The sequence below is a fragment of the Hypanus sabinus genome, chromosome 11 (genome assembly GCF_030144855.1).
Source record: "Hypanus sabinus isolate sHypSab1 chromosome 11, sHypSab1.hap1, whole genome shotgun sequence".
Classification (NCBI taxonomy): domain Eukaryota; kingdom Metazoa; phylum Chordata; class Chondrichthyes; order Myliobatiformes; family Dasyatidae; genus Hypanus; species Hypanus sabinus.
In genome coordinates this window covers 14,935,283-14,962,633 of record NC_082716.1, presented here as the reverse complement: position 1 = coordinate 14,962,633, position 27,351 = coordinate 14,935,283, and the positions used below count along the sequence as shown (strand labels likewise).

At 40.8% G+C, this 27,351-nt stretch overlaps 1 protein-coding gene across 2 annotated transcripts in view; it reads left to right on the top strand.

The window, feature by feature from the left end:
- LOC132401714 (calcium-activated chloride channel regulator 1-like) overlaps positions 1–27,351 on the top strand; it is a 71,851-nt gene that overhangs the window by 5,026 nt on the left and 39,474 nt on the right. For both annotated transcript variants that reach the window (XM_059983827.1, XM_059983826.1), the window contains exon 3: positions 14,880–15,030. In XM_059983827.1, coding sequence (XP_059839810.1) covers positions 14,880–15,030 — 151 coding nt within the window. The remainder of the gene's footprint in view (positions 1–14,879; positions 15,031–27,351) is intronic.

Below are 27,351 nucleotides of genomic sequence, written 5' to 3'. Positions count from 1 at the left end.
GTTGGGGAGCATTTCGGGTCCTGTGATCACAATGCCATTAGTTGCAATATAATTATGGAGAAGGATAGGACTGGACCCAGGGTTGAGATTTTTGATTGGAGAAAGGCTAACTTTGAGGAGATGCGAAAGGATTTAGAAAGAGTGGATTGAGACAATTTGTTTTATGGGAAGGATGTAATAGAGAAATGGAGGTCATTTAAAGGTAACATTTTGAGGGTACAGAATCTTTAGGGTACATTTTGAGGGTACAGAATGTTAGGTTGAAAGCAAAGGTTAAAAGTTTGAGAGAGCCATGGTTTTCAAGGGATATTTGAAACTTGGTTCCGAAAAAGAGAGATATCTACAATAAATATAGGCAGCATGGAGTAAATGTGGTGCTCGAGGAATATAAAAAATGTACAAAGAATCTTAAAGAAATTAGAAAAGCTAAAAGAAGATAAGAGTTTGCTTTGGCAAGTAAGGTGAAAATAAATCCAAAGGGTTTCTACAGTTATATTAATAGCAAAAGGACAATGAGGGATAAAATTGGTCCCTTAGAGAATCAAAGTGGACTGCTATGTGTGGAGCCAAAAGAGAGTAGGGAAAGTTTGAATAATTTCTATTCTTCGGTATTCACTATGAGGAACGATATTGAATTGTGTAAGGTAAGGGAAATGCGTAGGGAAGTTATGGAAACTATGATGATTAAGGAGGAGGAAATACTGGTGCTTTAAAGGAGTATAAAAGTGGATAAATCTCCAGATCCTGACAGGATATCCCTAGGAGCTTGAGGGATGTTAGTGAAGAAATAGCGGGGGCTCTGACAGAAATATTTCAAATGTCATTAGAAACAGGGATGTTGCCGGAGGATTCGCATATTGCTCATGTTGTTCCATTGTTTAAAAAGGGTTCTAAGAGTACACCTAGCAATTATAAGCCTGTATGTTTGACATCAGTGGTGGGTAAATTAATGGAAAGTATTCTTAGAGATGGTATATTTAATTATCTGGATAGACAGGGTCTGATTAGGAACAGTCAACATGGATTTGTGTGTGGAAGGTGATGTTTGACAAATCTTATTGAATTTTTTGAAGAGGTTACTAGAAAAGTGGACGAGGGTAATGCAGTGGATGTTGTCTATATGGACTTCAGTAAGGCTTTTGACAAGGTTCCGAATGGAAGGTTATTTAGGAAGGTTCAATCATTAGGTATTAATATTGAAGTAGTAAAACGGATTCAACAGTGGCTGGATGGGAGATGCCAGATGAGTAGTGGTGTGCCTCAGGGATCTGTACTGGGTCCAATGTTGTTTGTCATATACATTAATGATCTGGATGATGGGGTGGTAAATTGGATTAGTAAGTATTAAGTTTGTCAACCTTGTTTGTTAGAAAAGGTTTCAGCTTTTTCGAGGGAATTGAACCACTTTTCTTCGCCTTCGGAAGAGGTAACTTATAGCCGACAACGATCTTTCAAAGTCGGGTTAAACCCTTTACGGTAGAGATCTTTCATCATATCTTGGACATTGCATGCGTGCCTTGTAAACAGCCGGAGGATAGTCTTGGACAATTCGGAGTTTTTGATTTTTAAATTCGAGAATTCCAATATTCCTGGCTTCACAGAAGTATAAAATCTTTAGTTTGAAGATTAAGAAAGCGAATTAAAACGGGTCTTGGAGTATTAGAGATCGGATTAGTTGAGGCTCCATGCGCACGTTGAATAGCCTCTGGAATTAACAGCGCAGTCGGGAAAAGTTCTTTCAGCATGTTGGTAAAAAACTCCAGAGAGGAACCAGTTTCTGAACCTTCCAAACCTGCGCCAAGACCCAGAATTCTCACATTATATGCCCGAGATCTGCATTCAAGATCAATTATTTTCCGACGGAGTGAATCATTCTCGGACATTATTTGCTTATTGGCTTTTTTCAAATAATCTAACTCCGGCTCCAAAGTCGATAAACTCATTTCCGTGGTTTTATTCCGAATTTCGTGGTCGGCTATATTTGTATTCATAGCCTTCAATTTCCGATTATACATATTGAGTTCCGACTTTACCAAATCGAATGCTGCTTGGACTGCATCAAGCTTGTTTCGAGCAATTCGGATTTTCCGAGGATGGAATCCATTTTCTTGTCCAAAGAAAGCTCCTGTCTAGCAGCTTTCCCTCTTACAGATGAAGGCATATCCAACTGACAGGGAATAAATGTTTTCTGTAATAAAGACAGAATAAAGCTTAACTGTTAACGACAGCGAATGACAACAAAATAAATCAGAGCAGCGAGAGCTGCGAAATTAAACAGCTACTCCATGAGAAGCCAGCGCGTCATGTAAAAATGCATTTTTGATGCTTTTTTTCTTTATTATTTTGCTTTAGTACTACGTTTGAATTTTTTCTTAAACTTTTTAGTGGTGGACTCTCCTCTTCCGTTAGCACAGGTTTATTCTGGGTACTTCCTGTTACTATCCGCCCTTTAAAGGTTTTTCTTCGTAGTTTTTGTGAAGTTTTCTTTTAAACGAGTTTACGAATATTATTCTATACTCACGTTTTTTTTAAAATCTTTTTAATTTTTTTTTGAGTTTCTCGTATTGGAGTAATTTTCACACTCTATTTTTCTATTCTCTTAAGGTTTTGTATTTTTTAACTTTTAATTTGATACATTACTTGGCTTTACCCTTTATGTGTTGAGTTGAAGTCCACTATCTTTTTATTTAGCTACGGGTTACATATGTAATTACTGTATCAATATTTTTGTTTGTTTATAACTTCTCCTTCTCCAGTATCCTTATGGTTTTTTACTTTTAATTTTTCTTCTCTTTTTTTCCGTTTTTTTTTAAAAAGACAGTTAAAATAACATTTTATTGAGACTTCTTCATAACCAGCGATTGCTAGGGTTAGGCATTTTAGGGTTAGTAGGCGGTCTCGCTTGGCTGTTTTTTTCATCTTTGGGTGGAGGGAGGGGGGTTGGGAACTTTTTTCGAAGTCATTTCGGTCTACTGTGTGTATGTCGCTAATTTGTCTCTAGAGATGTTTGTTATTACTCTCTTGTATGATTATTTTTATGTTATATGATGGATTTCACTTTTGAAATTCTTAGTTTTAATGTAAAAAGGTCTCAATAATCAATTGAAACATGATTAAGATCTTTGCCTGATTAAAAAAACTTAAAGCTCGAATGTTCTTCCTCCAAGAGACTCATCTTTGACATGAAGACACTTTACATTTCTTTACTAAATGGAAGGGATGCAATTTCATTCCTCATTTCAAGTCAAATTAACAGGGGTCTCTATTTTTATAGATGATAAGATCCCTTTTGCTGCACATGACGTAATTTCTGATAAAAATGGTCGCTTTTTTATACTCTCAAGAAGTCTAGAGAATAAACCAACTCTATTTGCCAATTTATATGCCCCTAATATAGACAATCCTATTTTTTTTTCAACATTTTATCTCCCTTCTTCCTGATTTAAATCATTATTCCTTAATTATGGGGGGAGATTTTAAATTTTGTTTAGATTCACTATTATACTGTTCTCACTATAAAAACTCTGCTCTTTTTAAATGAGTTTCACTTTTAATTTTTTTTTTGCAAGGGTGTGATATTGTGGATGTTTGACGTTTTCTTTACCCACAGAGAAAGGAATACTTGTTCTTCTCACATGTCCATCATACATACTCTAGAATTGATTACTTTTTTATTGATAGACGCATGATGTCTTCAGCTAAATCTTGTGAATATAAAGAGATCACATTGTCTGATCATGCTCCTGTTCTTCTTGTGTTAGCTTTACCTGTTAGATCGACAATAAATAGAACCTGGCACTTTAACCCAACCTTATTATCAGATAAAGATTTTTTTGACATTTAGAGAAGCAAATTAATTATTTTTTTCAGGGGAATATCCAGGAAGAGACTTCTATCTTGATTGTTTGGGAGGCTTTCAAAGCCTATATTCGAGGACAAATTATCTCTTATTCCTCTAGTGTTAAGAAAAAAGTCGATGGAGAAAGAGATGCATTAGCATGGAAATTGAAAGCCTTGAAATGCTTTCAATTATATGTGGGTCATGCTACCTCCCATGACCCACATATATATATAAAGAACATGTTGAAACTAAGGGGAAAAATCCTGCTAAAATAAAAGTCAATTTATATACATGGAGACAGATCAGGTAAATTGTTAGCCAATCAATTAAAGTCTTCAATAGTTAGCAGAGAAATTACAGAGATTAAGACTGATGGCTTCCAGACTTTGGATCCCTCTGAAATTAATGATACTTTTAGAGAATTTTATTCAAGGCTTTATAGTTTTGATTCCTTTTTGGATGGCACAGAATTGCACAACTTCTTTAGTAAAATTGATATTCCAGTACTTTCTGATCCTACCTTGTCCCAAGTTGATCAAGCCATTTCATGTGCCAAAATTGCCGAAGCTATTGTGGATCTTCACTCTGGTAAAACTCCAGGACCAGACAGTTTTCCTTGTGAATCTTATAAAACCTTTTCTAAACTACTTATACCTCAATTATCCGCTGTTTTTTTTTTATAAATCTTTTAAATTAGGTAAACTTCTGCAATCCTTTTATCAATCAACTATGTCACTTATTTTGAAGAAAGATAAAAATCCTGCTGAATGTTCCTCCTATAGACCAATCTCCTTACTTAATGTAGATACTAAAATTCTGTCTAAAGTTTTAGCCTGTGGGCTTGAAAATATTTTACTGTTCATTATACGAGAGGATCAGACTGGATTTAATAAAATCCACTATTCATATTTTAACATTTGGTGTTTATTAAATGTGATGTATTCCCCCTCTAAAAAGGTTTCAGAATGGATATTATCTTTAGACACAGAGAAAGCTTTCGATAGAGTGGAATGGAATTATCTATTCAAGAATTTAGAAAAATTTAGATTTGGACCTAATTTTATTTGTTGGGTTAAACTATTATATCTCTCACCTACAGCTCAAGTTCTTACTAATTCTCAACTCTCTAAACCATTTAACCTATATTGAGGTACTAGACAAGGCTGCCCCCTTAGTCCTCTGTTGTTTGCTTTGGTTCTGGAACCTCTAGCCGTAGCACTCCATAATTCTAAGAATATTACAGGTATCACCCGAGGTAATACTATTCATAAAATTTCTTTATATGCAGATGATATTTTATTTTTTTATTTCTAATGTGAATGACTCCTTAGCTTCCACTCTTTCTTTATTCTCTCAATTTAGTCAATTCTCAGGTTATAAGTTGAATTTATGTAAAAGCAAATTATTTCCTTTAGACAACCTGATACCAATAAACACCAATCTTCCGTTTAAAATTATGAATAATCAGTTTACTTATCTTGGAATAACTATTACTATAAATTTTAAACATTTGTATAAAGCTAATTTTATTCCACTACTGAGTTACCTTAAAAGGCTATTTAGTAAATGGTCTCTTCTTTCTTTATCCTTGTTAGGCTGTATTAATTCTATTAAAATGAATGTGTTACCTAAATTCTTACATCTTTTCCAAGCCTTGCCTATATTTATTCCGAAGAGTTTTTCCAACTCTTTGGACTCAATTCTTGCTTCTTACATATGGAATAATAAACAACCCCAGCTGAACAAAGTCTTTCTTCAAAGGAAAAATAAAGATGGCGGTCTAGCTTTACCTAATTTCAGATTCTATTGACATTTTCCAAGATGGCGGCGCGACGTAGCTTGCAGCGGCCACTCCGAAGCTGATTAACTGTTATTCGTGAAGTGGGGTGCTGTGCGCAATCATAATCGATTGAAAACGGACGTGGGAGCACGGAGGAACATCGGGAAATCTCCAGGAAGACCTTCTTAGCTGCTGTGAGGTCTGGGACTCTGCTGGGAAGAACAGGCCCCCAGACCTCAGGGTCGCGTTGCCGATGGCCATTGGCAGGGCCATCTTAATACGCTCGGCAGAGTATGGTGCTTGGAGAATCTGTGCCGGAGGGGATGGTCGGCGTTTCGGAGGTTCGATGGACTCAGAGTCCGCCGTGGTCAGGTCGCTTTCATTGTGTGCTGCGTCTGCGAGGCTGAGTTGGGTGGCGCCGTGGAAGTCCATAGCGGCAGTATTCCTTGCTGCCGCTAGCGTGGGATATCGAGTCTGTTGGGACCCTGGGGACTTGTGGAAACTGTGTGGTGATTTCTTTTGAACTTACAGTCCTTTAATAACTTTGGACTATTTTTACTGTGCCCATGGTCTGTTCTTTTAACAATTATGCTATTGCACTGTTGCAACTATATGTTGTAACAATGTGGTTTTCTGCAGGTCTTGTAGCTTTAGTTTTTGGTCTTGTTTTGTCTGGTGAATTTGGAGCTCCTTTCCTAGGAACGCACTAAGATGGTAGCGCGATATTAATATGCAGCAGCCTCTCCAAACTCTGGATGGGGGATTGCCAAACATTATGTGGATTTTCTGGTATAGTCTGTTTTATCATATGCTTTTGTGATATCATTCTGGAGGAACGTTGTCTCATTTTTTAACTGCATTGCATTTGTGGTTTCTAAATGACAATAAACTGAATCTGAATCTTTTACTGGGCAACTAATATAAGGAATATCACATTCTGGTCATATTATATCAATAGGGACGACGGCCCACCATGGACTTTACTGGAAGCTCAATCGGTTAAAAAATGCCTCAATTATTTCTCTTCTTGGATCTTCTCTTCCTTTACTAACTAAAATTACTGATATCCTAGTTCTTAAACATACTTTGAGAATCTGTTCGCAATTTAGGAAGTTTTTTGGTTTGTCTCATTTTTCCCTTTCTAGTCCCATTCTTTGTAATTATTTTTCTCTACCCTCTACTACTGATAAAGTTTTTATAGAATGGAATAGATTGGGGATTAGACAATTTTTGGATTTATTTGTTGATGGAACTTTGCATCATTTGCGCAGCTGTCCATCAAATTTGGTTTATACCAAACTCATTTTTATGGTTACCTTCAAATTAGAGATATCCTGCGTTCTCAATTGGCTACCTTTCCTTCAAGTTCAGATAAGAATCTCGTAGATGATATTTTAAATTTGAAACCTTTTTTTGATGGCTCAATCTCTAATATATATAATAAACTGATTACGTTTAAGCAGCTTTCTTTACATAATATTAGGCAAGCTTGGGAGCATGATCTGAATATGTAAATCTCTGGTGAAGATTGGAATGCCATTTTGAAACTAGTGAATAAGTCATCTTTTTGCGCTTGCCATTCTTTGGTACAATTTAAAGTTGTACATAGGCCTATTTATTCTGATATTTCTCCAACTTGTGACAAATGTAATTCAGCCAATGCTTCATTAATTCATATGTTTTGGTTATGTCCCAGCTTAGAAAAATTTTGGAAAGATGTATTTTCTACTTTTCTTAACTTTTTAACACTAACTTTGAACCTAATCCTCTTACTGCTCTCTTTGATATTCTCGGAACTCAAGATAAAACTTTAACTCCCTCAGACTTGTATGTTCTAGCTTTTATCTCACTTATGATGAGAAGACGGATTTTGCTTAAATGGAAAGAAGCAGTCCCTCCTACTCAAATGTAGTGGTTAGAAGACATTATGACTCATCATAGTTTGGAGAAGATTTGGTGTTCTATTTCTAATTCAGTACAGTACTTTTATACGACATGGGTTTCTTTTATGAACTACTACTCTAACTTGTGAAAGGTTTTTTTTCTATGTAGATGTTATTAATTATGTTATTCTTTGTTAACTTAGCGACACTTTTTAAAAAAATATTTTTTTCCTTGTTCTTACCCATTAGCTTTCTTGGTAGGGGCCATATTTTTATATATAAATTTCCTAATGTATACTTTTTATAAATTTGCAGTATTAGTAATCATTACTGGAGTACTATATACACGTATGTTACTGAGTCCTATACAGTTCAGTTTTTCTATTGTCTGTATGCTGATAGTAATTTTTTTATATATATACTCTGTATTTGTTATGTATCCTTGTATACATTAATAAACATATTGAAAGAGGATTAGTAAGTATGCAGATAATACTAAGATAGATGGCATTGTGGATAATGAAGTAGGTCTTCAAAGCTTGCAGATAGATTTAAGCCAGATAGAAGAGTGGGCTGAAAGATGGCAGATGGAGTTTAATGCTGGCAAGTGTGAGGTGCTACATTTTGGTAGGACTAAGCAAAATAGGACATTCATGGTAAATGGTAGGGCATTGAAGAATGCAGCAGAACAGAGTGATCTAGGAATAATGGTGCATAGTTCTCTGGAGGTGGAATCTCATGTAGATAGGGTGGTGAAGAAAGCTTTTGGTATGCTGGCCTTTATAAATCAGAGCATTGAGTATAGGAGTTGGGATGTAATGTTAAAATTGTACAAGGCATTGGCGAGGTCAAATTTGGAGTATTGTGTACAGTTCTGGTCACTGAATTATAGGAAAGATGTCATCAAAATAGAGAGAGTACAGAGAAGATTTATTAGAATGTTACCTGGGTTTCAGCACCTAAGTTACAGAGAAAGGTTAAACAAGTTAGGTCTTTATTCTTTGGAGCGTAGAAGCTTGAGGGGGTCTTGATAGAGGTGTTAAAAATTATGAGGGGGATAGATAGAGTTGATGTGGATAGACTTTTTCCATTGAGAGTAGGGGAGATTCAAACAAGAGGACATGTGTTGAGAGTTAGGGGGCAAAAGCTTAGGGGTAACACAAGGAGGAACTTCTTTACTCAGAGTGTTAACTGTGTGGAACGGTTAAAAGTAGAAGTGGTAGAGGCAGTTTTGATATTGTCATTTAAAGTAAAATTGTATGGGTATATGGACAGGAAAGGAATGGAGGGTTATGGGTTGAGTGCAGATCGTGGGACATGGTGCGAGTAAGCGTTCGGCACGGACTAGAAGGGCTGAGATGGCCTGTTTCCATGCTGTAATTGTCATGTGGTTATAAGAAGAGATAAGAGGTCAAGGGAGGGAAATAGAAGAACAGGGGAAGAGAAGGGTGAAGGAATTTTTTTTAACAGAAGGACAAATCTATAATTAAGCCATTAGGTTAGAAGCTACCCAGATGTAAGTTGTTGGTCTCCACCCTGAGATTGGCCTCATTGTGACCTCAGGGGAGGCCATGGTCCAACATGTCGGAATGGTAATGGGAAATGGAGTTAATATATTTGGGAAGTTCTGCTTTTGGTGGATGGGACACAGATGCTCAACAAAACAGTCCCCCAATTTACGACAGATCTTACCATTGAAGAAGAGACCGCATTGGGAGCACCAGACATGATAGATTACCCCAGCAGATATGCAGGTGAAGTATTAACTCAATGACATGGGCCCTGAATGGAGATGAGGGAGGAGGTGAATGGGCATGTGTAGGACATTGGCCAGTTGCAGGGATAGGTGCAAAGAGGGAGATTAATGAGGAGGGATGATTGCACAATTGAATCACAGAGGAAGCGACTCTTGCAGAAAGTGTGGAGGGGTTCAGGTAAAGTTCTCTTTGGTTGTAGGATTTGAAGACAGCAGAAGTTCTGGAGAATGATGTCTTGGATTTGAAGGCTCATGAGGTGGTAGGTAAGGACAATGACTCTTTTCTCAGTTCCTTCGCCTTTATTGTATCTCCTACCAGGATGTGGCTTTTTCCATTTCTGGATATCAGAGACGTCCTCCTTCTTCAAAGATTGAGGTTTCCCTTCCTCCACCATTGATGCTGCCCTCAACCACATCCTCTCCATTTCGCAAGCATCCACATTCATCCCATCTTCCTGCTGCCTTAACAGTGATAGAGTGTCTCTTGTCCATAACTACCACCCCATGAGCCACTGCATCCAATACAACTTTCAAAGTTTCCAGTAAAGTTCAAAGTAAATTTCGTTATCAAAGTATATATATGTCACCATACACAACCCTGAAGTTTATTTTCTTGTGAGCATACTAAATAAATCAAAAGAATAATAACTATAAAAGAATCAGTGAAAGATTGTCCAACTAGGACATTCAACTAGTGTGCAAAAGACAACTAACTGTACAAATAAGAATAAATAATAATAATAATAGTAAAGCAATAAATATCAAGAAAATGTGATGAAGAGTCCCCTTGAAAGTGAGTCCATTGGTTGTGGGAACATTTCAATGATGGGGCAAGCTAAAATGAGTAAAATTATCCCCTCTGGTTCACGAGCCTGATGGTTGAATGTTAGTATCTGTTCTTGAAACTGGCGATGTGAGCCCTGTGGCTCTTGTAATTTTTTCCTGATGGCAGCAGTGAGAAGACAGCATGTCCAGCATGCTGAGGGTCCCTGATAATGGATGCTGCTTTCCTGCTAGACTGTTCCATGTAGATGTTCTCCATGGTTGAGAGGGCTTTATCCATGATGAGCTGGGCCATTTCCACTACTTATTGTAGGACTTTCCATTCAAGAGCATTGGCATTTCTACACTAGGATATAATGCAGTCAGTCAATATACTCTCTACTACACATCTACAGATGTTTGTCAATACTTTAGATGTCATGCCAAATCTCCACAAACTACTAAGGAAGTAGCAACACCACCATGTGATTGATAGGTTTGTGGCCTAAGGTAGAAGGAGATGCGTTATTAACTTCAAACTTTCTGTATAGTCACTGAAAGAGTTGTCCTGCATGTGCATATAACGAAAGCTGTATAACCCATCTCCTTCTAAGTTAGGCCACAAATTTATCAACCGCCCATCTGTGCACATTTTCTGGAGGTCCAAGATCCATATGCTCCACAACTGCTGGACTAAATGTGTAAATGCAGGAGGGGACTATGTTGAAAAATAAATGTGCTAGGTTTTCTAAAATTGACTCCTTCTACCTTAGGCCACAAATTTATCAATCACCCTTCGCATCTTTACCTCCCGCCTTTCGCTTTCTGCAGGGATTGCTCCCCCTGTGATTCCCTTATCAATTATCCCTCACCACTTATCTTCCTCCCAGCAGTTATCTCCACAATTGGCCAAAGTGCTACACCTGCCCATTCACCACCTCCTTCACCTCCATTCAGGGACCCAAACATTCCTTCTCTGTGAGGTAATACCTCACTTGTAAATTTTCTAGGGTAATCTGTTATGTCTGGTGTTCCCAATGCAGCCTCTTCTATTTTGGAGAGACATGTTGTAAATTGGGGCACTGCTTCGTGAAGCACTTCTGCCAAAAGTGGAACATCCTACTGGCCAAACATTTTAATCACAATTTCCATTCCCATTCCAGTATGTTGGTCCATGGCTTCCTCTAGCACCACGATGAGGCCACTTTCAATTATGAGGAGCAACACCTTATATTCCATGTTGGTAATCTCCAAACTGACGGCATGAATATCAATTTCTCCTTTTGATTAAAAAAATTCCCTCCCAAACCCCTCTTCTTTTCCTCACTCTGGCCCTTTATCTCTTCTCACCTCACTATCACCTTCCTCTGAATCTGCTCTTCTTTCCCTTGGTCCACTCTCCTCTCCTATCAGATTCCTTCCTCTCCAGCCTTATACCTTTCCTACCCACCTGGCATCACCTCTCACCTTCTAGCTATCCTGCTTCCTTTACCCCCCCCCCCCCCTATTTTATTCTGGCATTTCACCCCTTCCTTTCCAGTCCTGGTCTTGGCCTGAAACATCGAACATTTTTTGATATCCATAGATGATGTCTGACCTGCTGAGTTCCTCCAGCATTTTGTGGATGTTGTGGTGCTGGGGTGTATTAATAGGTGGAGGTGTTCATCAGCCTGTCTGCAGAGACCAGGTGGTCATTTTGCAGAGCACCTGTTCTCTGTTTGCAGTCACTACCACAAGATTCCAGTTGCATGTCATTTTAACTTTCCTTTCCACTCCCACACTGACCTGTCTGTCATCAGCCTCCTCCAATACAATCAAGATGAACAGCTTAAAGGCACAGCAGCATACAGCACAGAAGTTGTTTTTTTGTCTAACTCATCTATGCTGACCAAGATGCCTACCTGAGCTAGTCCCATTTTCCTCTGTTCGTCCTGAATCCTTTGAACATCTGAGTATTCACAAAGATTGTTGGAATTGTTAATAGTGCCGAAGGTTGTTGTAGGTTTCAATGGGATATTGATAGCATGCAGAGTTTAGTTGGGAAGTGGCATATGGAGTTCAATGCAGAAAAATGTAAGTTTTACATTTTGGAAGGTCAAATTTGAAAGCATAATTCAAGATTACTTTTAATAGCAGGATTATGAGCAGCGGGGAGGAATAGAGGGATCTTGGGGTCCATGGCTTTAAATCTCCCAACATCTCCACAAAAATTGACCATGGTTAAGAAAGTATATCGTTTGCTGGCCTTCATTAGTTGGGGAAATGGATTCAGGACCTATGAGGTAATGTTGCAGCTCCATAAAAGTCTGGTTACACTACATGTGGAGTATTGCATTCAGTTCTAATCCTCTCATTATATGAAGGACAGAAGCATAGAAAACTTACAGCACAATACAGGCCCTTTGGCCCACAAGGTTGTGCCAACCATGTTCCTACCTTAGAAATTACTAGGCTTACTATAGCCCTCTATTTTTCTAAGCTCTATGTACCTAACCAAAAATCTCTTAAAAGACCCTATCCTACCCATCTCGATCACTGTTGCTGGCAGCCCATTCCATGCACTCACCATTCTCTGCATAAAAACTTACCCCTGATAGCTCCTCTGTACCTCCTCTGATGTGAAAGCGTTAGAGAGGGTGCAGAGAAGATTTACCCAGGTGCTGGTGGATTAGAGAGCATGTCTTAATGGATAGGTTGAGCAAGCTAGGACTTTTCTCCCTGGAGCAAAAATAATGAGATGTGATTTGATACTGGTGTATACAATTATGACAGGCATAGACAGGATGGACAGACAGTGACTTTTTCTCCCATGGTGAACATGGCTAATATGAAGGGACATAATTGTAAGTAGATTGGAGGAGTGTATAGTGGGAAGGTCAGAGGTAAGTTTTTTCCCGCCACAGAGTGGTGGATGTATGGAATGCACTGCCTGGGATGGTGGTAGAGGCAGATACATTGGTGACATTTAAGAGAATGATTAAAAAAAAATGGAGGGCTATATGAAAGGGAAGGGTTAGATTGATCTTGGAGTAGGTTAAAGGTCAGCACAATACCCTGGGCCAAAAGGCAATGTTCTATGCTCTACGTACCTGTCCAAATATATTTAAATGTGTAATTGTACCTGCTTCTACCACTCCTCTGGCAGCTCATTCTACATACTGGTGTGTGAAAAAATTTTCCTTCCAATCTCCTTTAAATCTTTTTCCGCTCTCCTTAATCCAGCGCCCTCCAGTTTTAGACTCCTACCTTGGAATATTATTGCATCCAGGCCCCTCATGATTTGATAAACCTTTGTAAGGTCAACCCTCAGTTTCCATTGTCCCAGGAAATCCATTCCCAGAAGTTTATCCTTATAGGTCGAGCCCTCCAGTCCTGGGAAAAGCATCATTAAAGTAAGCTAATTGGTCATTGTAAATTGTCCTGTGATTAGGCTCAGATTATATTGGGGGATTGCTGGGCAGTGTGGTTTGAAGGGCTGGAAAGGCCTATTCTGCACTTTATCTCAATATTTAAATAAAAGATAAATAATATTTTCTGCTCCCTTTAACCTTCATATCACTGAATAACCAGAGATGAATACGATACTCCAAGTGTGATCGCACCAATGATACGTTCAGTGTAACACCGTGCCTTCTCTATTACCACTCTCATGTTGGAGCAACAACATATCATACTTTGTCCAGGTATCCTCCAACCTGATGGCACGAACATTGAATTCTCTAACTTCTGGTACTTTCTCATCCATGCTCCTTCTCTATTTCTCCATCCTCCTTGCCCTCTTACCCCTTCACTTGCCTATCACCTCCCTCTGGTGCCCCTCCTCCTTCACTTTCTCCTATGGTCCATTCTCCTGCCCCAACTGATTCCTACTTCTTCAGCCCTTTGCCTCTTCCATATATCCCCTTCTCAGCTTCTTTCTTCATTCCCCTGCTCCTTCTCCCATACACATTCCTTCTCAGCTGGCATCACCGATCACCTGCCAGATTATCCTCCTCCCCCCTCTCCTGCTTCTTATTCTGGCTTCATTCCCCTTCACTCCTAGCCTCGGCCTGAAACATCAACTATTTATTCTGCTCCACAGATGCTGCCTGCCCTGCTGAGTTTCTCCATAATTTTGTGTGTTTTGTCTGAATTTCCAGCATCTGCAGAATCTCTTATGTTTGTGAACATCCGCTATTTGCCTGGGCCAGTGTTCCCCAACAACCTATGAAAAGTTTGACACCAACCACAACAAAGCAGCCCATCCATCAGCCTAAACATTCAATCTTTTCACTACTACCACACATTATCTGCTCTATGAACTTTCTACAAAACGGATTGTAACCCAGGCTACTCCAAGAGCACTTCCTAAATCATTGCCCAGCAACCAAATAGCACAAAAAAAGCTGCCAAGTGAGAAAACCACCACTTGCAAATTTGCACCAAGACACAGAAATACTACACAGATTCAAGATGCTGGTCTTTCCCCGTCAAACAAAGTAGCCAATAAATGCTGGTATATTTAAAGCAGAGTTGTTAGGTTCTTGATTCGTAAAGGCATCAAAAGTTATTGGGAGAAGGCAGCAGAATGGTATTGAGAGGGATAATAAATCCACCATGTTTGAATGGTGGAGCAGACTCAGTCTGCCGAATGCCACAATACTGCTCCTATTCTTATGATCTTATGGCCTGGTCTTCAGATTTGTTAAAATGTCAAATAATGAATACATTAGAAAGAAAGATTGGAAAAAAATGTTCATACAAATTCTATGCACTATGTATTTCTTGCATTACAAATTTAGGGTCAATTCTATGGATTATGCACGGTGTTTGTGTTGCAGGGATTTTCAGGTGGAAATGTGCAATTGTATTTCACAGGCAAACGTGATCATTGCTGAACCCAACCCTTTGAATGGAGACACTCCATACACCCTGCAGTATGGAGGATGTGGGGAGAAGGGCTTCTACATTCACCTTACACCGAACTTCCTACTAAATGACAGTTTGGTTCAAGTTTATGGTAAAAAGGGTAAGTTAGCATCTTTGAAGCATATGTTTTGAATCTGATGAAACTGTATCTAGGCTTCCAGTGACAACAACCTGGGGGAAAAAAAGTGGAAAGTCAGAAGTTTTGGCGAAAATCTGTGCTGGTTGGTAAGTTAAGTGACCACATATAAACCACCTTCTGCTCGGGTAGGTGACAGGAGAAAAAGGATAGAGTTGAGGGGGAGCTTGACTAGGACATGGAAAAGTGGATCAGGGATGTGGAAATACTAATGGTGCTAATCTGAGAGCCAGTGCTGAATCACTGGGCCAGATCTCCTCTGAAAAGGAGTGAGACACATCACTGCAGTATTTAAACATTCAGAAATGTGATTTTTAGTGACAGAAAATGAAAGCATTACAATGCAGAAATTGCACTTTTGTTTGGATGTCGGGAGGATTATGCTGGAGTTGCTGGGTGTGAATTAAGCACAAGATAGATGAATTGGGGATGCGATGCTTGTTAGTAATCTAGGTAGGTGATGGGACTTAGATTTAAATTTCTTTATTATTAAATACATGCATAGAAACATACAGTGAGATGTGTCTTTAGCATTAACAAATAACACAATCTGAGGATGTGCATATTGCAAGGACATGGCGGTGGAACAAACCCAAGAGCTGAGCATGGGTGCAGCGGCTGAGGAGGGAGACGCTGCCATTATAGCGAGCGTGGGAAGGGTTCCAAGTGGGGTTTTACCCGGAGTCTTGGTAGATAATTCAGGAACCAGGCTTGACTTAGAACTGATAGTCCTGAACACCATGGAGTGAGGTTACTCATACAAAAGTCGACCAATGAACTGGCACCTTTTAGTAATGGTTACAGGACTGGTATACTACTCTGGATGATGAAATGCAGGTGTTTGTAATTATTGGAACCTGGGAATAGATTGGGATCTAAATGAGGTTTTAAAGGCCCAGTTACTGAGTAAGACAGCCAGGTATCCCAAGGGATCCTCCTGGCCTGTCTGGATGGTCCCGATGGAAGTCCTGGATGAGGGGTCTAGGATAAAGGAGCGGTGGTCCCAGGAAAGCTCTTCAGGACGGTACCCTTCCCAGTCCACCAGGTATTGCAGGCTCCTGCCCGACAGCGCATATCTAGTAGTCTATGCCGGATGGTTGTCGATAAGCTGGGTGGGGGAGTCTCAGCTGGGGGACACAAAGGGCTGACGTAGGCTGGTTTTCACTGAGACACATGAAAGGTTGGGTGAATACGCACGGACTTTGGCAGCGTAAGGCGGACCGTTGTAGGATTGATAATCCTTTTGACTTTGAATGGTCCCAGGAAGCGGAGCGGGGCGGAGCGGGGCGGGGGGGGGGGGGCTAGTTTCCTGTGTTCGCATTTGAGCGGGGTGAACCTGGAGGAAAGCCACACCATCTGCCCCGGTGCTGGAATCCAGTGTCGATCGGCCGTTTTCTTATTCCGATCTGTTGATCTGAATAGGGCCGTGCTAGTCTCCCTCCAAATCTTCCGGCACCGATCAACGCGGTCCCGGACCGACGGTACCGCGATCTCTTCTTCCTGAGCGGGGAACAGCGGGGGTTGGTACCCAAGGGAGCACTCGAACGGGGACCTCCCAATGGCAGAGCTCACCAAGGAGGTGTGGGCGTACTCAACCCACGGGAGATGGTCGCTCCAGGTTGACGGGTTTGCCGTTACACGACATAACGTCGCCTCCACCGTCCGCCCGTTGGTCTGTGGGGGAAACCCGGCGGACAGGCTAACCGAGGCACCAAGGGCTCGACAAAAGGATCGCCAAACTTGTGGAATGAATTGAGGTCCCCGGTCCGAGACAATATCCAAAGGGATTCCGTGAAGTCGGAGAACGTGGGTGACGAGAAAGTCGGCGGTCTCCTGCGCGGAAGGCAGTTTAGGGAGGGCTACAAAATGCAACGACTGTGCACCAGCGATCCGCCACTGTGAGTACGGCAGTGTTTCCATGTGAAGAGGGTAGACCGGTGACGAAATCTAAAGCGATGTGGGACCAGGGACAGGTAGCGGACGGAGTAATCCCGCAGGTGGACGCTTTTCCACGGGCGCAGACGGAACATGCAGAAGCACAGGAACGGGTATCAGCGTCCATGGAGGGCCACCGGAAATGCCTCTTCAGGAGGGTCCGATCGATTCCGGGATGGCAGGCAAAACGAGAGGTGTGCCCCCACTGTAGAAACTGAACGAATTGTACCGGCTACCTAGAGGCGATTGGGAGGTCCGGTGCCTGGGTCGGGTTGCGTCCTTTGGGCCTCTTTGACTTTGGACTCGATCTCCCAGGTGAGGGCAGCCACCACACAGGATGGTGGAAGAATGGTCTCGGGGTTGGGAAGGACCTTCTCGGAAACGTATTGGCGGGAGTGGGTATGGGGCTTCCCGTTCTTGGACCCCGGACGGTAGGTGAGGGAAAACCTGAACCGGCCAAGAAATAATGCCCAACGGGCCTGGCGGTCTGGATATATTCAAGGTTCTTGTGGTCCGTCCAGACGATGAACGGGTGTTCCGCCCCCTCCAACGCCACGTTGAACGCTAGTAGATCCCGGTTCCTCACGTCGTGGTTTCTTTCAGCGGGGGACAGTCGGCGAGAGAAGAAAGCATAGGGATGTAGTTTCTGATCCGGGCCCGAACGTTGGGACAGTACCGCTCCCACCCCGGAGTCAGAGGCGTCAACCTCCACAATGAACTGACAGGAGGGGTCCGGTTGAATCAGAACGGGAAACGCCTCTTCAGTTCGGCGAATGCTGAGTCCGCCTCGGAGTTCCAAAGGAAAGGTGTGACAGGCGAGTTAAGTCGGGTAAGGGGAGCCGCCACCTGACTGTAGTTTCGGATGATCCGGCGATAGAAGTTCACAAACCCCAGGAAACGGTGGAGTTGCTTGGAGTTTGCGCCACTCCGCCACAGCCTGGATCTTCTCGGGATCAGCTCTCACCTGTCCCCTCTCGATGATATACCCTAGGAAGCTGACCGAGGGGACGTGGAATTCGCATTTCTCCGCCTTTAGGAATAATTTATTTTCCCCCAGCCTCTGCAGGACTTGGCGGACATGGTGCACGTGTTGCTGGGGACAGTTGGGGGGGGGGGGGAATCAGGATGTCATCTAGGTAGACAAACACAAAGCGGTTAATGCAGTCTCTGACTACAGCATTGAGCAAGGCTTGAAACACTGCGGGGGCATTGGTGAGGCCGAAAGGCATGACTAAGTACTCGAAGTGGCTTAAAGGGGTATTGAAAACCGTCTTCCACTCGCCTCCCTCCCTTATCCGGACCAAATGGTAGGCGTTTCGAAGGTACAACTTCGAGAAGATGGTGGCTCCATGAAGCAGCTCAAACGCAGAACTTAAGGGGCAGTGGGTATTTGTTCCTAACGGTTTAGGCCTCGGTAGTCGATGCAGGGACTATCCTTCCCCACAAAGCACCCTGCGCCCACCGGGGAGGATAAAGGTCGAATAATGCCAGCCGCGAGAGATTCACTGATGTAACCTTCCATTGCTTCCGTCTCCGGCCGGGACAAGCCGACTGGTGGGTAGAGGAGCTCCGGGAAGAAGGTCGATGGCACAATCGTATGATCGGTGAGGAGGCAGGGAAAGGGCGCGTTGTTTACTAATCACTTGTCCCAGGGTCATGGTATTCCGCTGGAACCCTGGACAAGCCAGGGTGGTGGTTTAACGGCAGACGAGGTCGTGCTGGTTCTTACAGGGGAAAGGGCCGACTGTAGACAGGTGGCGTGACAAAACGGACTCCAGCTGACGATCTTCCCGGTGGACTAATCAATGCAAGGATTATGGCGGCTTAACCAGGGGTACCCAAGTACTATCGGGGCTTGAGGAGCGGAGATTAGGTTAAATTGTATCTGCTCCCGATGATTCCCAGAGAGGATCAAAGACAATGTTGGAGTACGGTGAGTGACTTGAGCCAGAAGTCTTCCGTCCAGTGCCCGGGCTTCCAGAGGGGTAGTCAATGGCTCCCGAGGAATTCCGACCTGGGCAGCTATACCTTCATCCAACAGATACCCCTCAGCACCGGAGTCTATCAAGGCAGACAAGGACAGGGACTATTGGTTACCGTAGCTTGGATTTGCATCCGGGTTTGGGGGACAGAGGTGAATGTAGTCTGACTCACCAGGGTCCCCCTTCCTACTGGTGAACCCTCCTTTTTGGAGGAAGGGAACAGGTAGCACGAAAATGGCCCGACTGACCACTATAGAAACAATCCCTGGCTCTGAATCTCCGGAGTCGCTCTGTGGGAGAAAGACGGCTCCGTCCCAGCTGCTTTGGTTCCTCTCCTGGGGTGGTGGAAACGGCCGAGCCGGGCACAATCCTATGAACGGGAGGAGGAGAGAGGTTCGGGCTGGGAGTAGATGGTAAAGCATGCCGTGGGATGGTCAAAGGAACAGGGCACTCTCCCTCTGCAGTTCTCGGATTCGGTTTTCCATCCTGGTGGCTAAGGAGATCACTGAGTCCAGGCTGTTAGTGTCATCCCTAGCCGCTAACTCGTCCTTTACTTTGCCGCAGAGGCCTTGCCGGAGTACATCCTGGAGTGCCTCATCATTCCAACCCGAGTCGGCCGCAAGCGTCCAGAACTCCATGGAGTATTCGGCAACACTACGTGAGCCTTGACGGAGGGTAAGCAGACACTTGGCGGCATCCCTACCGCGGACGGGATGATAAAAAAATCTTCCTTATCTCTGAAATGAAGGTGGGGAAGGAAGAGCAGGTCTCTGGCTGATTGTCCCAAATCGCGGTGGCCCAAGCTAAGGCATTTCCTCGCAACAACCCCATAATGCAAGCTATTTTTGCTCGGTCAGTGGCGTATGTGGATGGTTGCTGCTCGAACACCAAGGAGCATTGCAGAAGAAAAACCAGGCACTTGCCCGGATCTCCGGCGTAGGGTTCTGGTTTGAGTTCGTGCTGTGCTCTTGACGGATGTGTAGTGGACGCATCGGGCGTCGCCACTATAGGTTGTCTGGGTTGGTCAGACAGAGCTCCCGGGTTCGATGGACGGATACTCGGTCGACCGGTTCACTGACCACCTTTACGTCTACTGACAGGGAGCGGAGGTTCTCCATGACATCCCGAAGCAGCTGATCGTGCAGGCCCAGTAGGGAACCCTAAATGGCGAGGGCTTGTTGCAGGGGATTCGTATCCGCTGGGTTCATGTTGGCCAGCTCGTTCTGTTGCAAGGACGTGGCGGTGGAACGAACCCAAGTGCGGACACGGGCGCGGAGGTCGAGGAGGGAGATGCTGCCGTCGTAGCGAGAGTGGGAAGGGTTCCAAGGGGGGGTTTTACCCGGAGTCTTGGTAGATAATTCAGGAACGAGGCTTGACTTAGAATTGATAGTCCTAAACACCTTGGAGTGAGGTTACTGGTACACAAATCGACCAATGAACTGGCACCTTTTAGTAGTAGTTATACTACTCTGGTTGATGGAATGTTGGTGTTCATAATTATTGGAACCTGGGATTAGATTGGGAACTAAACAAGATGTTAAAGGCCCAATTCCTGAGTAAGACAGGCAGGTGCCAGAAGGGACCATCACAGTGCAGGTAGCAGCCCGTAAGTGTCACCACACATTCTGAGGCCAACGTAGCAAGCTGACCCACAACGTTCAGCAGTACAACACGGAGACAACATACACCAGGCATCAACTCCTTTCCCATCCCCCTCACTAAACACACACACACACACACACACACACACACACACACAGACACACACACACAGACACACACACACAGACACACACACACAGACACACACACACAGACACACACACACAGACACACACACACACACACACACAGACACACACACACACAGACACACACACACACAGACACACACACACACAGACACACACACACACAGACACACACACACACAGACACACACACACACAGACACACAGACACACACACACACACACACACACACACACACACACACACACACACACACACACACAAAACTTCTGGGGCAGGTTTGACCTGTCGAAAAGAGATGGGTTGCACTTGAATCTGAGGGGGACCAATATCCTTGAGAGCAGGTTTGCTAGAGCTGTTGGGAGTGGTTTAAACTACTATGGCAGGGGAATAGGAACCAGTATGATAGAGCTGAGGATGAGCCAGCAGGTTTACAAATAGATAATGGATATAGTCTAAATGTAAGAAACGTCAAGCCAATGATTGGGTACAAATGCAGACAGAGCAAAGTTAAGTTGTACCACAGAGGCAAAATTCAAAAGGGTGAAGAATGCAAGACTGAAGGTGATCTATTTAACTGCATGTAGAATTCGGAAAAAGGTTGAGGAACTCAAGGCACATTTAGATTTCGTCAGTATAACATTGTGAGCATCACAATAAAGTGGCTGAAAGAAGGTCATGGTTGGGAACTTAATATCAAAGGATATACTTTGTATTGAAAGGACAGGCAGAAAGTCAAAGGTGGTGGTGCAGCTCTATTGGTAAGATATGGACTTGTATTTTTAAAAAGAGGGTCAACTCCACCTGCTGTCTAATGGAATGACACACAGTTTTGTGTGGCTGCAATTAATTCTTCCTTTTCCCCGGTTTAAACGTTGAATTTTTTACTTTTATTTGTCGCATCTTAGAAAGGAATAGTTGTTACTATGTCACAATCTTTAAGAAATGGAAAGCAGCTTCCTGAATCCAGCAATGGAAAGGGGAATAAAAGAGGAAACGCTGGTTTGGGCTGAGCATCTAGAACGTTCGCTGATTGTTCTCGACAAGAAAATAGACAACAACACGGTGAAACGTGATGCTACGTCTTCTGAGATAAAGTCATTATGATAGAGTTTTCAAGTTGTGTAGGAAGATATTATTTCTCTGAATTCTGAACTTAAAGAGGTGGTGTCAAATAGAGGATATTTCAGCTTGCTTGGAAAAGTCTCAACATAAGATTATCGATTTGGAAGCAAGATCTTGTTGGAATAATATTCAAATTGTAGGACTGAAGGAAGGATCTGAGATTGGAGATTTATTGGACTATTTTGCTAACTTGTTTCAATCTATGTTTCTGAATATTTTACCTCAACCTCCCAATATCGAAAAAACGCATAGAATTTTCTCCTTGAAATCTCAGGATCCGAATAAACCAAGGTCAGTTTTGGTCTGCTTTCTTTGTTTCAAAGTTAAAGACCAACTCATAAAATATGTAAGGAAACACAAAATTTTTAAATTTAAAGGTTCAGAGATTCGTTTTTATGAAGATTGTCCACGGGAAGTTCTGGACCTGTGGTCTAAATTTGTTCCAACCATGAAGATAGCATATGATAAGGGATTATTCCCATCACTTCAACATCCAGCCTGATTTATAAAAAAAAATATTTCCCAAAGATTCGACTCCACCTGTTTTTCTGGACCTTGAAGAGTCATTGGACTATGTTTTCTCTATCTCGGTTGTAGCCGAGGTTTGAATAGTTTTAGGTCTGCTGAAAAAGATAAGCTTTGAAAATTTCTGATTTGCTTAAGATATCCTTTGATCGATCAGCCATTTAAAGAAGATGTAAACTTTTTGATGTGAATGATGAATGACTTTACCGAAATCTGTTTGGTCTACTGAGCGAATTAACACAACAAACAGATTGTTTGATTATTTGTTTTTATCCTCCTTTTTCATTGATTAAATGATAGTTTGCATAGTTGATAAGGACTTTTTCTTATATCTACATAAGTCAGTTAAATGGAAAATGGTGCTGATTTTTCTTCACTGGAGATTATAAGGCATTTTTCTCTTTGTTTATTTTTATTGTTTTGGCATTTTTGGAGATAATTTCTGCATTCCGCAGATTGTTTTTAAGGATTAAGTATAAACATTTTTTTTCTCTGAACTTTTGTGCTGGATATGGGGAGCCAGATGTTGTAGAGCAATATTGCACAGTACAGGCCCTTTGGCCCATGATGTCCTGCTCACCTTTTAGTCTACTTCATGATTAATCTAATACTTTTGTCCTGTAGAGAATTCCATTCGTCTTTCATTATGAGCCCATCTAGGAGCCTCTTAAATGGCAGACACAGTAAGGACATTATGACTACACATGGCAGATCTTTCCACGCACCCACTGGTCTATGGAACAAAAACATCTCTGAGCACCCTATACTTTCCTCTAATCACCATAAAATTGTGCCCTCTTTTATTAGCCATTTCTGCTGGAAATCCGTTCCATGTTTTAATGATTACTCAGCCTCACCAGTGTCCATTGTTCCAGCACAATAATACTCTGTAAAGCACTGGAAGGCATCAAGGTAAATTAATATTTAAACTGCATGTGTATCAGTTAGAAGCAAGGCCTGTAAGTGGGCAGAAGAACCAATTAACATGACTTGATATGGTGGTTTGTTGCTCTGTAGTGTTTGGCTTTTTATATTTAGCAAAATATTTTTTTCTTCTGTAGGGCTTCTCTATTTTAGGGCCATACATTTTTTTTTGTAACTGGGGGGAGGAATTAAGGAAAACTTTTAAAACCTCTATTATAAAGTGGGCAGCTCACGGAGTCTCTCTTTTTACTCTATGGGGATGCATTTCGGCTTTTTTTGCCGAATTTCAGGCTTTTTAGGGTGGTGGGAGGATTAGTGTTAGTTTTGAGTTATAGGATTAACTTTAAGATTAGTTTTAGTCTTTTTTAAATTTTTTTTTCCCATTATGGAGTTCCGGAGCATTCATGTTTTGTATATGGTTATACTTATCACTGCCAGTTTTGATTAGCCTGCGCTGGTATGCATGTATTTATGTGCTATTTAAAATAACATTTTTTAATGGTAACTAAACAGATAAATGTTATAAGTTGGAATGTACGTGGTTGGAATCATCCTATTAAGTGAAAGAAGACTTTAAAAATCATTAATCGATTCCAACCCAATATAATTTTTGCTCAGAAAAGCATATCGAAACAGGCAATCAAAATAGATTTTTTAAAATGTGGAAGGGCCTTCAATTTCATGCTACTTGTCAAAATAAAATAAAGGGAGTATCTATTTTTAATAAAGCTAATATTTTATTTATCCAAGAAGACATTGTGTCAGATATTAATGGTTTGTAATAGAAAAATTGTTCTGGTTAACCTATATGGACCTAATGTAGATGATCCATCTTATTTTAAAAATGTATTTGCTTTATTGCCAGATTTAAATGAATATATGCTGTTAATGGGTGGTGATTTCAACTGTTGTTTAAATCCTTTGATTCACAAGAGTTCAACCAATCAGTGACATCCGAGTTGTTCTGCATCACTTATTCACTCTTTTTTAATTGATTTTTGGCCTGGTTGAAATTTGGAGATATTATATCCTAATGATAGAGATTATTCTTTCTTTTTCACATATTCACAAAAAATATTGGAGTATTGATTATTTTATAGCTGATCCCCAATTTTTGTCCAAAGTGCAGAAATGTGAACATGATACTATAGCTCTCTTGGATCATGCTCCTTTAATTGAATTTGAATTGAATTGAATGATGTCGTTATTGCAAATTTGTCTTGGCATTTTCCAGAAAATTTATTGCAAAGTTTGGACTTTGTCAAATTTATTGAGACTCAGATAACGGATTTTTTTCTTTTTAGTAATATTGGAGATGTGTCGAAATTGATTATATGGGATACATTTAAAGCATATTTGCGTGGTCAGATAATCTCCTTCTTGGCTAAATTTAAGAAACAATAACAGAGTTAGATAAGATTTCCAAACAAATTAAAGACTTGGATAATATTTATGCAATCTCTCCTAACATTGATTTATTCAAAGAAAGAGTTGAACTCCAATCACGATATAATTTATTATTAACTTATCCTATTGAAAGAATCTTGCTTAAATTGAAAAGTCAATTTTATGTGTTTGCAGATAAAGATAATAAGCTAATTGCATCTCAATTAAAAGCAGCTAGAGCTAAAAGACAGATTTTTTAAATTCATAAGGGAGATGGTGGTTTAGTATGAAATTATGAAGATATTAATAATTTTTTTCAAGACTTTTATATTGAACTCTAAAATCTCAGTTTCCAGTTGATTCTTCTAAAATGAATGCTTTTTTTTTACAAAAGATCCATTTTTCTTGAATTTTTGCTGAAGATCAACAAATTCTTGATGCTCCTATTACTGAAAACAAAATTCAGAAAGCTGTTTTGTTCAATGCAGTCTGGTAAAGTTCCTGGACTGGATGGTTATTCTGTAGGGTTTTATAAAAATTTTGAAAAACTGCTTTCTTCATATATGTTGGAAATGCTTAAAGATTCTTTTTTGATAGGAGAGTTACCTTCCACATTTTATGAAGCTTCTATTTCTTTAATTCTTAAGAAAGATAAAGACCCTACTGACTGTGCTTTATATAGACCTATTTCATTATTATTGTTGATGCTAAAATTCTTTCAAAAATGATGGCTAATCGGCTGGAGAATTTTCTAGCTGAAATTATCCCTCAAGACAAAACAGGTTTTGTAAAGGGCCATTATTCCTTCTCTAATGTTTGGAGACTGTTAAATATTATATATTCATCCTTTTCTAAGAATCCCCAATGGCATTTGACAGAATGGAAATACTTATTTAATGTTTAAGAAAAATTCAGCTTTGGTATTAATTTTAATAAGTGGATCAGAATGATATATAAAAGCCCTATTGCTCTAATAAATGCAGATCTCCTTTTTTCGGCTTTCACGGGGTATGAGACAAGGATATCCATTAAGTCCTTTGTTATTTAATTTGGTGCTGGAACCCTTGGCTATTGCACTTCATGAAGCTAAAGATATTCATGGAATTCTCATAATTAGGACTGTTCATAAGATCTCCCTTTATGCTGACGATCTCTTAGTTTATATTTCGAATCCTGAAGAATCCATTCCTAGTTTATTGAAACTATTAAACAATTTTGGAAAGTTTTCAGGATATAAACTAAACCTTCATAAAAGTGAATTATTTCCCCTAAATGATTCTGCTTCTATATATGATGACATTCCCTTTAGAGTTATGGACTTATTTAAATATTGAGGTATCATTGTTACTAAAAGTCATAAAGACCTTATTAAAGCTAATTTGGTTTAGTTGATTTCATGAAGTAATTATTTTGTAGATGGAATCCACTTACACTTTTTAAATATGTATTTCAAAATGTCCCTATTTTTTTAACTAAGAAGTTTCTCGATCAGGTTGACTCTATTATTTCGTCTTTTGTTTGGAATAATAAAGGACCAAGAATTGGTAAATATCATTAACAAAAATTTTTAAAAAAGATGGATGTCCTGTTTTGCCTAATTTAAGAATGTATTTTTGGGCTGTTGATATACATTTTATGTGTTTTTGGTTATATTGGGCTGATAAAAATGAACAACTACCTTGGGCTGATTTGGAATTGAATGCTATGAAACAGTTTCACTTAACCTCATTATTAGGAGCTTCTCTACCTGTACAACTGGTCAAGATAACTAATTTAAATTTATACCCTGTGATTAAGCTGTGTTACGTACTCGTGACATGACAGTGACTTGTCACGTGACTGGGGTTGAAGCTATACTGGACTTGAGGTAATGGTCTTGTGATGGTGGAGTGATGTCATTTTCCCACCAGTAGAGATCATGTGACAGGTTTTTTTAACAGATTATAAAAGGAAGACCCCACCCTGTGAGGAGGGGCAGTTCGTGGCTGGATTTGCCGAGTTGACTTCATGCCACTGCGTGATTTAATGTGATGACGCAGTTTAGTTGAAAGATGAAGTTTTATCTAATGCCTAAAGTTTAGAAGGTCATTGCCAGCGGTTTCTTTACAATACTGCTAGTTTGAGGATCAGTGGAGAGTGATGATCGGAGTTCGGGAGTTAAAGATCGAGGAGAATCTATTTCGACGGTGAAACAGGTTCGACCGTATTTAATCCTTATTTGGAAGGAATTTGTTGACCGTTCTCATGTTAATCTCTGTGGGATAGCAGAAGATTGAGGACAGTGTGATAAAGGAAAGGTCAGTGCCTTTAAGCCATTTCGTTTTGTTTCGTAAATTCTTCATGGGAAGTTCGACGTCGGGGATCGAAGCAAAACGACGTGAAAGAGAATTTAAATCGTCTTATAAAGTCTCTCCTTTTAAAATGGACTGTGAGCATGTTTGAACTTTTGGCAATACTACTTTTAAGAACTGTTTGAGCTGCATTGCTTTAAGAACTGTTCAAGCTGCCGCACAGCAGCTGGTTTCTGGTTACGTTAGTGTTTGTTTACTTTTTGGGGGTTTGTTTTCAGTGTTTAATAAACATGTTGTTTGTTATAAAAACCCTTGCTGAACTCATATTTATTGTTGCCTGAATATGTAACAGCTGTCATTGGTTC